Genomic DNA, 12,946 nt, shown 5'->3' on the forward strand with positions numbered 1-12,946 from the left:
GAGCCCCATACTGGCTTGGTCCCTGCCAGCGCCCTCCCCCAGCACCATCGGGGGAGGAAAAAGCTCAGGGCTGCTGTGAGTGGCTGAGGGGGGCCCCTGCAGGTGCCCAACTGTGCCCAGAGTCTCAGGACTGAGACCCAGGGGATGAATAGGAGTTTGCTGGAGCAGGGAGAGGGCTTTCCAGGCAGAGGGAATCTCCTATGCAAAGATCTGAGGTGGGGAGAAGACATGCATGGGAGGGAGGGCAGGAAGGAGGAAGAGCAGCAGCGCAAGTGTGCAGGACCCAGCGGTCAGGGCTTGCAGGGCGACGGGCAGCGTGGTGGGCTCTGGACTTCAGGCCAGCAGCGCCCCTGGAAAGTGGCCGGAGGGGTGGGCAGGTGGCGGAGCCAGGCTAGGACCCTGCGGAGGAGCTCGGGCTTATCCTGGCAGCAGTGGGGCTGGATCTTCAAGGCCACGGAGGGGCAGCATTAATTATTGGTGACCCCCCAGGTGGAGGGCACGAGGGGCTGACCTTGAACCCCACCTGGCCAGAGTGTCCCCTCCTGTCTAAAATGTCTGCTAGCCGGCCATCAGCTCCGTGTCTCCTAAGCAGGGGATTCGAGCAAACTCCAGCTGGTCGGAAATAAACCAGGGAACCAGGCAGCAACTCACATGGGGGAGATTTTAAGTAAGTAAGAAGAAGAAAAAAATTGTTTTCTCTGGCTCCCCCGTGGTCAGAAGAATTGCTAGGGCAATTGTGGGCAGTCACAGGCCCGCCTCCCCCAGTCCAGTCCAGGGGCTGGGCATGGGGGGGGTGTGCACACTTGTGTGTGAAGGTGCACGCACGGCCCTGTGTCTGCAGGTGTGGGCCCGAGTGCAAGTTGGACAGTCATTTCTGTGGTTATGTGTCCTGCCAGATTGATCTTGGTCTGATTGCGTGCTATAGTGTGTGTGTGCGTGCGCACGCTTCTGTAGGTCTGTGTGTGCACATGGAGCCTGTGTGCTTTCATGTCTGCATGTGTGTGTGCATATTGATGTGTATGCATGTGTGTGAGTCTGTACACTGGCATGGAGTCTTCAGTCCGTGCCCAGGGCCCTCCTCCTGTGTCCCACGCTCTGGCCGTCCTCTGCCCAGGTTGCTCCCTCCCTCCCTCCTTCCTCCACTCACAGAGCCCCTGGGCTAGCCTGGGGGACATCACACAGGCTCAGGGAGCCCCTGAGTCCCCCTGAACTTGTACCCCAAGTTTTATGCATTTTTGGAGGGAGGAGCGACAACTCACATCAGTCTCCAAAGGGGCTTATGTCCCCCCCAAACAAGATCCCAGTGGGTTTTAAACCACAGCTCTGGGGACCCAGAGGCTCTAACGGGTGGGGGGCCTTTTTTTTTTAACATCTTTATTGGAGTATAATTGCTTTACAGTGGTGTGTTAGTTTCTGCTTTATAACAAAGTGAATCAACTATACATATACATATATCCCCATATCTCCTCCCTCTTGCGTGTCTCCCTCCCACCCTCCCTATCCCACCCCTCTAGGTGGTCACAAAGCATGGAGCTGATCTCCCTATGCGATGCAGCTGCTCCCCACTAGCTATCTATTTTACATTTGGTAGTGTATATATGGCCATGCCACTCTCTCACTTCGTCCCAGCTTACCTTTCCCACTCCCCGTGTCCTCAAGTCCATTCTCTACGTCTGCGTCTTTATTCCTTTCCTGCCCCTAGGTTCTTCAGAACCTTTTTTTTTTTTTAATATGGAATGCTTCACGAATTTGCGTGTCATCCTAGCACAGGGGCCATGCTAATCTTCTCTGTATCGTTTCAATTTTAGTATATGTGCTGCCGAAGCAAGCACTGGGGGGCCTTTTTGAAATGCATCTTTTTAAACGTATAAAATCCCCACTTGCTCATTAGGAGAAACATTTCCAGCCTGTGGTTAAGAGCACAAGCCCTGGGGTTAGAAAAAGCTGAGTTCCAACCGTGACTGTGTCGCTCATCGTGGGTGCCCAGGGCACATCCCAGACCCCAGAGCCTCAGTCTTCCCATCTGTAAAGTGGCACTTATAGTTAGGTGTGTGGAAGGCCCTGGGCACAGCTCCTGGCATGGTAAATGGAGGCTACTGTGAGCACAGCGGACTGAGTGGATGGAACTCATCTAGGCATGTGATTTTTCCTCACTTAATACACACATAGGGAATTCCCTGGCGTCCAGCAGTTAGGACTCCGTGCTTTCACTGCCAAGGGCCGGGGTTCAATCCCTGGTTGGGGAATTAAGGTCCCACAAGCCGCATAGCGTGGCCAAATAAAATTTAAAAAAAAATACACACATAGCTTTATATGTACATACATTTACAGTCTTTTGGCTTTCTCTGCTTTTCATGTATTAATAGAAATGTCATTCTCTTGGTCCACACATACTTTTTCCCCCTTAAGCAGGCACATGGAGACCTCGGACTGTGTCACAGCACCTGGTTCTCTGTGTCTAGGGGTCCCACTTAGGCTGTTCCAGTTTTGCACCATTCCTGACAGTGCTGTAACAAGCGCCTGGCACCTCTGCTGTGGGTTCCCTGGCCGAGGGCTCTTTTGAGCTCCTGCCCCATCACTGGACTGATCAGAGCCACCCTTCTCTGGCTTTCCCACCTCCGTGCGGTTGGCCAGGGTGTTTCCTCCTCTTGGACTGATTTCAGTGTGACACAGAACGGTGAAGGGACTTCTGCAGAGTCCCATAGCGAGTTTGTCAACTGGTCCCCGCCAAAGACTTTCTCCTTCAGGTGGGCTGGGTGGGGGTGGGGCCGCAGCTGCAGGGCTGGGTTTCCGAGGTGGCAGGCACCTCTGTGATGGCTGGGACATTCCAGGTGCTCATCGGCCCTCAGCCCTGCACGGGGTCACGGGCCCGTGTTTTTTTGCTGGTGCTGGGAAAGGAGTGACTGTTTCAGGTGACACTTCTCAGCTTGAGCCCCCACCCCACCAGACTTTCCTTTGTGGCCTGGAGCCCAGGGTCAGCAGGTTCCCAGGCTGAGGCCTTCACAGATCCACAGACCGTGGCTCAGGTGGTGGGGAGGAGACGGGAGCTGATGGGGCCTCTGGGATGGAGGTGGGGGCCAGGCTGAGCCGTCCACATTCCTGGGTTCAAATCCAGATCCGCCATGCACCAGCTCTTTAACATGAACGATTGTCTTCCCCTCCCTGAGCCTCAGTTTACCCCTCTGTTAAATGGGGGGGTTTTTCTGGTTCACTGTGGGAAGATGATGTAAATACCTTTAGCATACAGTAGGTGCTCAGTATGTGCAGTGCAAGATGATTATTTGTTGGCATTTGAAAAAGTCAGTCCTCCATGCTTGGGATATTGATTGTGCATCCCAGCTGTCACACAGAGGGGACCTAAGGATAAGTGAGACAGAGCCTCTTTCTCACATGCCTCAGGGAGGGAGGGGGGGCAGACATGAATCACCAGCTTAGTTCAGCATGACAGGGATACAGAGCACTTAGGATCCCAGGCAGGGAACCATCACTTCTATTGAGATGGGGGTGGAGGTGGAAGAGGGCAAGGGAAGAGCTGACAGGCACCAGGACCAGCATGAGCAAAGGCCTGGAGGTGAGGGGTCCACAGCGGGAGTGGGAGCAGGAGACTTGGAGGGCTGAGGGCAGGGCTAGGCGAGGGACACTGCCAGGTTTCCACTGTCTGACCCTCCCCCTGGGGAGAGAGTGAGGGGAAAGACACTCACTCACTGCCCTTGTCCAGGTGGGAGGTGGGAGGCGGTGGTGGCCTGGACGGGTCAGGGTTGGAAAGGAGATGCTGAGGAGGAAGAGCCCCAGTCAAGATGCCCTGCTCCCGTCTGGCCCCCTGCAGCTCGTTCCCCAAGACCTCCGAGAGCACCCAGCACAGCTGTCCCCTCCAGGGTTCTGGAATTCACTGCTCAGCCACTTCAGCTCAGAGACTCCCTCCAGGGCCCAAAGAACTTGGAGAACTTAGGGGTCTCCCTGCCTGGAGACTCGGGGCTCCCAGAGAGAACATGGGCTGCGAGTGGCACCTGAGCTTCCTCTCTGCTGGTCTGTTTCAGGAACTGGTGCTCATACGTGGTGACCCGCACCATCTCGTGCCATGTGCAGAATGGCACCTACCTGCAGCGCGTGCTGCAGAATTGCCCCTGGCCCATGAGCTGCCCTGGGAACAGGTGAGCGAGACCGCGTGGTGCAGGAGCTGCTGGCGTTCCCGCTGTCGGCACGGCCTGGTCAAAGAGCTGGTGCTGGGGCTGAGACCCCGTGCAGGAGATGCTTGGGACCCCAAGGGTGGGCGGACAAAGGGACCATTATCCATTCCCAGCGCCTCCCCTTGGCTCTTGGGCCTTCCTGGGGGAGGGATTCCAGCATTCACCTGCACGCCTTCGCTCAGTGAGCGTTCACCGCTGGGGACAATCTAGCCCAGCTCGCAAGGGCTTCCTGTCCAGTTGGTTTCTAGATTTCCCCAGCTGGGGGCTGGGGAGGGAATGGAAGGGCTGAGGCCCAGAATGCATGAGGAAAGAGGCTCCAGAGGGACCTGGAGGTGGCAGAGGACCCTGGAGGCTCTGGGCTTGTCCCCATGGATGGTGGGAGGGATGGCGGAAGGCCCATCTGAACCAGGCCACGTGGGCACTCTTTCAGCTACAGAACCGTGGTGAGACCCACATACAAGGTGATGTACAAGACGGTGACAGCCCGCGAGTGGAGGTGCTGCCCTGGGCGCTCGGGGTCCAGCTGCGAGGAAGGTAGGACTGCCCCAAGCGCAGACCAGGTGCCTCCCCTCAGGTCTGTGGGAGGGAACTGTAAACCGTCGCTGAGTCGGTAGGTGCTCAAGGGCGCAGCGCCACACTTACCGGGGCTGCTGCACAGAGCTGCCGACCAGACACAGCTCGGCCACAGTGGGTGTCTGCTCTCCCACGGGTGTTGACCACCTGCCTCTTGGGACACTGTCAGGACCCCTGGAGGAATTTCATACATGCTGGGTAGCTCACGTCTTAGGTCACACATCCCAAGCCTTTCCTCCAAACTTGGGGACATTTCCATGGGAGGTGGTAACGGTGCAGGGAAGCAAAGCACCACTTAGTGCAGTGGGTCAGCAAGGTCGGGATGGCTACACCCAGTCTGCAGGTGAGGAAAACAAGGCTGTGTGATGGGCACACAAGGGCGTGGATGGGCACACAGCTCCTAAGTGGCAGGATTCGAACCCAGGTCTGCCTGGCTTCTCCCAGGCCCTCAGGGATGGGAGGACTCAGCTGGGCACCCTGTGTGTGGAGTGTGTCCCAGGCAGAGGCCCCCCTCTCACCCACCACCTTCTCTGCGTGCAGCTTGGTGGTTTGGGGCCAAGCACCCAGCAGGGGCGCAGAGGAGGCAGCCCGCCCCTCCCCTGGCCACACAGCTACCGGCAGCGCCGTCTCCTCGAGGGCGCCTACCTCTGCTGAGGGGTCCAGGCTGCATCCACCCTCACTGCCTGGCTGAACCCAGTGTGCTCCGAAGAATGTCCAGAAAGAGGATGGACTGGCCTAGAGCCAGCCTGAGAACCAGGCCCATAGGCCCCTCAATAGAAAGAGGCATTCGGGGCCCCCAAGTAGCACATTAATGTGACTATCGGTGGAAAGTTGCATTCTGATTCCAGAAACACCGATGTGTGAAACACAGCCTCCGAATAAAGGGAAGGTGATGCTTATAGCGCCATTCCTAGGTGTTTCTTGAGAGATTCACACACTTCACCTCCCTGAGACCCCACAGCAGCCCCGGTTCACAGATGGGGCAACGGAAGCCAGAGAGGTGAAGTCACACGGGGTGGGGGCAGACTCCCCATGGAGTGGGGCAGGGAGGGAGCCTGGTGGTTTCCATGTGGGGTGGGAGAGCCCCCAGCACAGCGGGGGAGGAGCAGGGCAGCCAGAGGTAGGGGGGAGCTGCCCGACGTCCAGCAGGGGTCCAGTACAGAGAGGCAGCCCTTATTACAGTTGGAGAAACTGAGGCTCAGAGAGGTGAGGGGGTTGGCCTGGGGTCACTCAGTATGTGAGAGCTGGGACTGGGACCAGCCTGACCAAGCATCCATGTGTCAGTGCCTCCAGGCCTTGGGGCTGGATGGCAGGGAAAGAGACTGGCTGAGACTCTCACCAAGGCAGATGTGGGAGGCTGGGAGGGGCACACAGGGAGGGAAGGGAGGGGGCCAGGAACAGCGCCCTCCCCTGCATGCTGGGAGGAAGAGGGGGAGGCAGAAGGGCCCCAGGGGCAGGAGGGGAGCCAGCCAGGGGGATCTGTTGCCAAGGAGGCCACAGAGGAGCTGGTGGTAAGGAGGGGGCGAGTCCCCAGGGTGTGGGGCCCCCTGGATGCAGAGCGCCTGCCCATACATAGGCCACTCTGTCCCTGGCTCCCCTCCCAAGGGCAAACCTTCCCAGGTCTATGGGGCCATCGTGGAGCAGGTGGCGGCAGCGCCCATGCCCTTGAGTGCAGCAGCTGTAGGCTGTGCATCCACGACCAAGCCAAGGGTTGGGGCTCTGCCGCAGGGGTGAGGTGGGGGTGCGAGACAAGGACTGGGGCCGGGCTAACCCTGACGTCTCCCTCGGCAGGGCCTTGGGGTTCCAGCCTGGGGACGGGCCAGCTCTGCCACACACCAGCTGTGTGGTCTTGGGCCGGGTACTCCCCGTGCACCGTGCGAGTCGTTGTGCAGGGGTATCGGGCCGGGGGTGGGGGAGGCTGCAGTTCAGGCGGCACTTGTCTCGTGCCCACTCAGAGGGAGGGGCACCTTCTCTAAAGGGCACCAAGCTGCCTTGTGCTCTTGCAACACCTAGGGCTCTCCTGCCCTGGGCCTCAGTGTCCTCACCTGTGAAATGGGCAGGATCATACAGTCGGCCTCCCAGGGATGTTGCAAGGGTGAAATGAAGCAGGTGGCGCCACAGCCCATGGAGGGCAGCACGTGGCGTGATGCCCAATGGGACAGGAAGGGCCTCTCCACACCCATGAGGTTGGAGCCGAGTAAAGGGATGCCAAGGCCTGGATATTCTAGAAAACTGCTCTGCTGGGGCCCTGGGAATGGGAACGGGGAAGCATGAGGACATTGCTGACCCACGCCGGACCCTGCCCTTCCTATGACAGCCAGCTTCAGGCTGGGCTCCCCCAGCTGTTTTCCCTGCTGGTGACTGCCCTCGCGGTCTGTCCGGTGTTGTGACATGACCTGAGGTCAAAGAGCTGCGTCACTAGGGGCGACAGGGCCCAGAGTGAGCTGAAGAGGGAAAGGAAACACCTATCATTCCAGAATCCAGCCTTGGGTCAGCCGTGCTCTGCTGCGTGACCTGGGGCAAGTCACTTCACCTCTCTGAACCCCGTCTCTATCTGAAAGTCACCTCAGACGGAGAAGTGCCTGCCTCACACCTTATTAAGAGGATCAGAGACATGCCTCCAGCATAGCTACTTAATAAATGTTTTCCTCTCCCCTTTGGCCCCCTGTGCTGGGGAGTCTGCCCCGCCTCCCAGCTCTGAGACCCCATTTCTCAGTCAGCTGCTCAGCAAACAGGCCTCTACTCTCTGGACTTGATGTTTGTGAGGCCAGCAGACTTCATGGCTTTTAGCTCTGGTTTTCCCATCTGTACAGTGGGAGTGTTCACTCCGTGATAATGAGTGAGGATGGCTTCTCTGATGTTCTTGACAACCGTGAGGAAGGGGCTAGAATGGGCCCCTTTTTACAAATGGAGAAACTGAGGCTCAGAGAGGTGAGGGGGTTGGCCTGGGGTCACTCAGTATGTGAGAGCTGGGACTGGGACCAGTCTGACCAAGCGTCCATCTGCCAGTGCCTCCAGGCCTTGGGGCTGGATGGCAGGGAGGAGACTGGCCCAGGCTCTCACCTGGCTGCCTGCTACCACCAGAAACAACGGGCAAGGAATGGCCAAGGCCAGAATGCATCACGTGGGCTGGTCCTGATCCCCTGAGTGGCCTGGACTGTTGGGCTCTGCTGAGGGTAGGGCTGTAGTGATCACCCTGCCTCTAGGGGCTCCCCGCAGACCGATCTCTCACCCAACAACCCCATTGTCCAGATGAGGCAAGTGAGGCTCAGAGAGGGTATAGGTCTCACACAAGGTCACACAGCAAGTAAACATCATGGCTGGGATTCTCCCAAAGGCTCTGACCTGAGGTCTGCAATGTTGCCCTGCCTCAGACCCTCCTGCAGTCATAATGATGTAGACTTTATGACTGCCACTGACATAAAGGGGGAGGAAAGCTGCCACTGTCCTCTGTGCTGGGCACCATGATTTGTACTCACCTGCATCGTGCCATCATGTCACGGTACAGAAGGTCCAGCTGTGGAAACTGAGGCTGGGAGAGAGGAGTGCCTTGCTCTGGGTCACAGCTGGATTCAAAGCCCTTCAGTCTGACCAGAGCCGAGGTCTTTCCTCTGCAGCAGTGCTGGCCAAGGACTTCGTGGGGCACATGTTCAGATAGCTGGGACTGATGGGAGCCAGCCTCAGCCCCAGCTCCTCCCAGATAGAAAGATAGAGGAGAGGGGGCTCCCTCACCTTCCCCTCCCCATGGGCTCCCCCAGAGCTGGGCAGCCTCCACTTTCCCCCTCACTGTTCCCATCTGCCCCTCACACCTGTCCCTTCCCCATCCGTGGACCCCCACAGCCCTTGTCTTCTGTGGTGGGAAACAGCAAGGGAAGAAGTTTGCCCAGGGTCACACAGTAAAAAAGCTTAAAAGCAGACGGAGATTCCAGCCCAGCACTTCCTGGGCCCCTCGGCCTCTCCACCGTCCAGGGCTGGGCCCTTCCCAAACATGGCTCTTGTGCTCTAACCAAATGCCAGGTGCAGTGCCAAGCCTGTGCCTTACTCTGCCGATTCAGAATCCTGCAGGTTAAATGCTGCTGGAATTTGCCCATATCTGCCACCCATCTACTCCACTCCTGTCTGGGAGGCTCAGTGGCCCCCACCTCTGACTCCCACCAGTTTATCCTCCACCCCCAGCCGGGAGGCTCCCCCTCTGCCCTCCCAGCTGCCCCAGCAAGGTGCTCCAGCCTCACCCTCCCTCCGTTTTGCCCGGGGCCCACTATGGCCTTCTCTCCCACCCCAGAGCCTGGGCAGTGGCTGTCCTCTCTGCCTGTAACCTTCTTGGCGCTCCCGCCTGGCTCCAAGGATCCCCACCCTTTCATCACTAATCCTGTCCCTCTGGTTCCTGGAACGGGTCTGGCGTTAAGTGGGTGCATGGGAAATGAGTGGGAACCTCATTTTACCCGCAGAGGGACCAGGACAGACAGACCAGGGCTTCCCAGAGGGCTGCTGGAGAGTTCTTGGAGCTCCCAGCCCCAGCCCTGACCCCAAACCCTGGCTCAGGCCAACAGTAGCAAATATTTACATTTGCAAAGTAAATTCCCGGGAGGGGAGCTGGGCTGGGGCAGGGGAGGCTGCGCTCATGTGGTCTGTGGTCACTGGACCCAACAGACCTGGGGGGAGGGTTATGAAGGCATAAGCCCCTCGGAGAGAAAGTCAGAACTGGAGCCCAGGGACACCGCCAACGTCTCACACCCCCGTTCCCAGCTGAGGGTGGGATTTAAACACCATGCTCCGCTCCCCTCTTCTCCTGCCCTGGCCCTGCCGTGTGGATGGGCAGCCTCTCCTCTCCGGGCCTCCGTGTTCTCATGAGGATCTGTTGAGAAGGAACATGAGACACTGGGCAGAGGGAAGGGCGGCTGCTTAGGGGGGCACAGGGCTAGAAACTGCAGATGGCACTGGCCTTGTGGAGGTCAAGATGGAGTGATGAGAGCTTGTTGGTGGGGGGCTTTGGTGGGTTCCCTGGTCTGTCCAGGAAGGCTTTCTGGAGGAGGTGACATGGGGGCAGTGGCTGTGGGGATGAGGAGGCAGTGCGCGCGCGCGTGTGTGTGTGTGTGTGTGTGTGTGTATGCGTGTGTAGGGCTGGCCGGGACCTCCCAGATGGTGGGAAGTGGCCCACAGTCAGGGTCCCAGGGTAGAGCCAGGGTTTATGGTCCTGGGACTAGCAGGGAGCTCCTTGGAGGTCAAGGTTGGAGCTGGGGAGGGGCCCTTCAGTGTGGACCACCAGGCTAGGGTGATGGGGGCTCTCAGCCCACTGGGGCCCGCTCCAGGAGCCCTGGCTCAACACCGGTGGGAGGGATGTGACATTTTTATCCCACAGGAGACCTCCCCCAGCCCTAGGCTTTTTACATACTGGAATTTTGTGTGGTATAGGGCCATTTACAACCTGGTTCATCCCTTAAAGTATTTCTGTCCGTTTATTAGAATTTAGGGGGAGCTTGGGGGGCCATTTTTTGTGAATCTTGAATCCAGAACCAATATTTTCTGGTCTTTTTGACAGTTTTTGTTATTTAAACTTTCTTTTTTTTTTTTTTAATTTTAACTCACAATTTCTTTGAGCCAGTTATGTCTGCACTGCTGGTCAGACCATGCTTTCATTAGTTTTTCTAGTTCTTTCTGACTCCCAGTGAAATGTCCCAAAGCAAGTGAGTTGAAAAAGAATTTCCAACCATATGTTCACAGATTAAAAACTCGGGGACCCCCTGGCATGACATTAGAACCCTTATGTTCTTTTCCAAGACAGTCATGTCTGCCGTCCACATTATTTTGCCTTTTATTTTGTTTGCTTGCTTTAAATTCATTTTCAGCCAGTGATTCATGCATTCCTCAACAAGAGGTTTAGTGAAGCCCTGAGGCCCTACTGCGCGCCGGGCACTTTCCCCAGCCACTCACAAGACGGACGAGGTCCCTGCCTGGTGGAGTTCACGTTCCAGCCAAGGAGGGCGGAAGATCAGACTGGGGAACTGGCAAGCAGATAACATGTTACAGGGTGGAAAGTGCCATGGAAAAAATGGAAGACGGTAGCAGGGTGGTGGGGAGGATGGGCAGGGCGGACGCTCTGCCCAACTTCATCCCAGAGAAAACCCAAATTTCCATGGGGTTGGAGGGACGGCCTCTTCTTTTGGTCGACTTCCTGGAAGCAGTCATCCAGTGGCCTTTTACATCTTCACCTGGGAGCAAAGGGGATGAGGAGGGCTCACCGAGGCTGTTCTTCTCAGGAAGCATTCTTGATGGGCGCCGGGCCTCCCTGCCTCTGCCGAGGGGAACCTGGGGGACTTGCAGTGCCAGGTGGCCCAGGAGAGAGGAGGACGGGCCCTGGAGTTAGACTAACCTGGGTTCCAGTCCAGGCTCCAGCCTTCAGCTGGGTGACCAGTCTCTTTACCTCTCTGCCTTGTTTCCCCCCCAAAGGGAAATATTCATATTCACTCATCCATTTATCTGAGCATGGGGTGGGGGGGGGCAGAGGGGTGGTAATACCAAGCTACTCTGTGCCCCAGTTTCCCCATCTGTAAAGCAGAGGGGTTACTAGCACCCACTCACAGGGCTTTGTGAGGACAGTGAGTTAAGACTGTTTATGAGAAGTGCTTAGAATGTGCCGGGCCCAGCATAAGTACTGCACAACATTGGCTGTTATTATTATTACCTACCTTGTAGGATCGAGCTGGGCTTAGCACCGGGTGTGACTCATGGTGGCATTACCACCCCCCACTGCTGTTGTTCTGCCCACAGGGCCCCCAACCCCTGCCCGAGTTGTGGGCTGCCAACCCCCTTCTTCTATCCCAGGTGAGATTTACCCACTGTGAGAGGGCAAGTCGCAGGCCCCCAGGGAGGGCATGCTGGGGATGCGGGCCCAGCCTGAGCGAAGGCCCCGTGGTGGGACCCGGAGAGGGTCTGGCAGCCACCCTGCTGGGGGTTGGCCAGAGGGACCCGTCTGGTTTGAATTCCTGGCGCCTCTCACTCCCTGCACCAACCCACAGCCTGGCTCTGAGCTGCCAGGCCCGTGCCTTATTTGGCTCTTGTCTCCCCCCAGGCAACACTTTGCGGCCTTAAAAGGCAGGCCTGGGCTGGCGGTGGGGGGCGGGGCAGTTGCCACTGCTGGCTTCAGAGCCCCTCCAGCTGCGCCCCCCGCCCCTGGCTTGGCCAGCCCAACCCTCCAGCTGTGGAGAGAACCAGGTCCCCAAAGCCAGACCAGCCAAGATGGCCTGCTCCTCACAGGGGTGGCGGCAGGGGTGGTCTCCTGGAACAGGCCCCCCGTGCCCTCCCAGGCAGCCAGCCTCCCTCTGGTTTTCATTTAAAACCAGAGCTGGATCCACTTCAGTGTCTTCTTACCAAGTGGGGCAGGGAGAGGGTGGATGGTGACATTGCTGTGTTTATTGAGCACCTACTGCATCCCAGGCCCTGTGTGTGCTCAGCAAGCCCTTTGCATGCATGGCCGTCCTCAGACCTGCCACCAGCCCGGGAGGTGTAGAGACCTTATGATCCCATTTTACAGATGGGAAAATCAGCAGGTCCAGGGAGGACAAGTCACACAGGTCAGCAATTAGCAGGGCTGGGACCTGACCTTGCATCTGTTGACTCTAAGCTCTTAACCCATGCAGCTTGCTGGGGTTGTTGGAGAAGCCCCCAGCCTCACGCATGGCCCCCACCCATTGCCAGCCCCTCTCCCCAGCCCCGTCAGGTTGATCGCCTTGTCCCAGCTCAGCCCAGTTCATGCTGTGTGACCCAGGTAAACTGCCCCACCTCTCTGGGCCTGTCTCCCTTTGCACTAAGGGGAGTAGGGATCCCTCTGTGGCTGCAGTAGCAGGTGGGGGAGGGGGGGACAGAACAAAATGTCACAGCCAGCAGGGCTCTCACCCTTACTGTCCCTCAGTTGTAGGCTCCCCTGGCTTCGTGGAGCCCGGGTGGTCGGGCAACGCCATGTGGCGGATGGCACTTCGGCCCACAGCCCTGTCAGGTGGGTCCTGGGGCAGCTGCTTGGGGTCCCCCTGGGCTAGGGGAGGCTGGAGGGGCTGGTGGTGACTGTCCCAAAAACCAGCTGGGCCCAGCAGTGGAGGGTCAGGGATAGCACCCTGCGCTTGTCCACCGCAGGCTGGAAAGAAAACTGGAAGGTGGAGGAAGGGCCCCCAAGGGGAGTCTGACCTGGGCCC

The 12,946-nt window shown here is 58.0% G+C and overlaps 1 protein-coding gene across 2 annotated transcripts in view; it reads left to right on the forward strand.

Annotated features, from left to right (window-relative positions):
- The window catches only part of EMID1 (EMI domain containing 1), a 40,984-nt gene that overhangs the window by 3,528 nt on the left and 24,510 nt on the right, over nucleotides 1-12,946 (forward strand). For both annotated transcript variants that reach the window (XM_081252192.1, XM_081252193.1), the window contains exons 2-4: nucleotides 4,038-4,151; nucleotides 4,618-4,721; nucleotides 12,670-12,753. In XM_081252192.1, the coding sequence (XP_081108318.1) occupies nucleotides 4,038-4,151; nucleotides 4,618-4,721; nucleotides 12,670-12,753 (302 nt within the window). The remainder of the gene's footprint in view (nucleotides 1-4,037; nucleotides 4,152-4,617; nucleotides 4,722-12,669; nucleotides 12,754-12,946) is intronic.

This window comes from Mesoplodon bidens (genome assembly GCF_964165515.1).
Source record: "Mesoplodon bidens genome assembly, chromosome: 13".
Lineage (NCBI taxonomy): Eukaryota > Metazoa > Chordata > Mammalia > Artiodactyla > Ziphiidae > Mesoplodon > Mesoplodon bidens.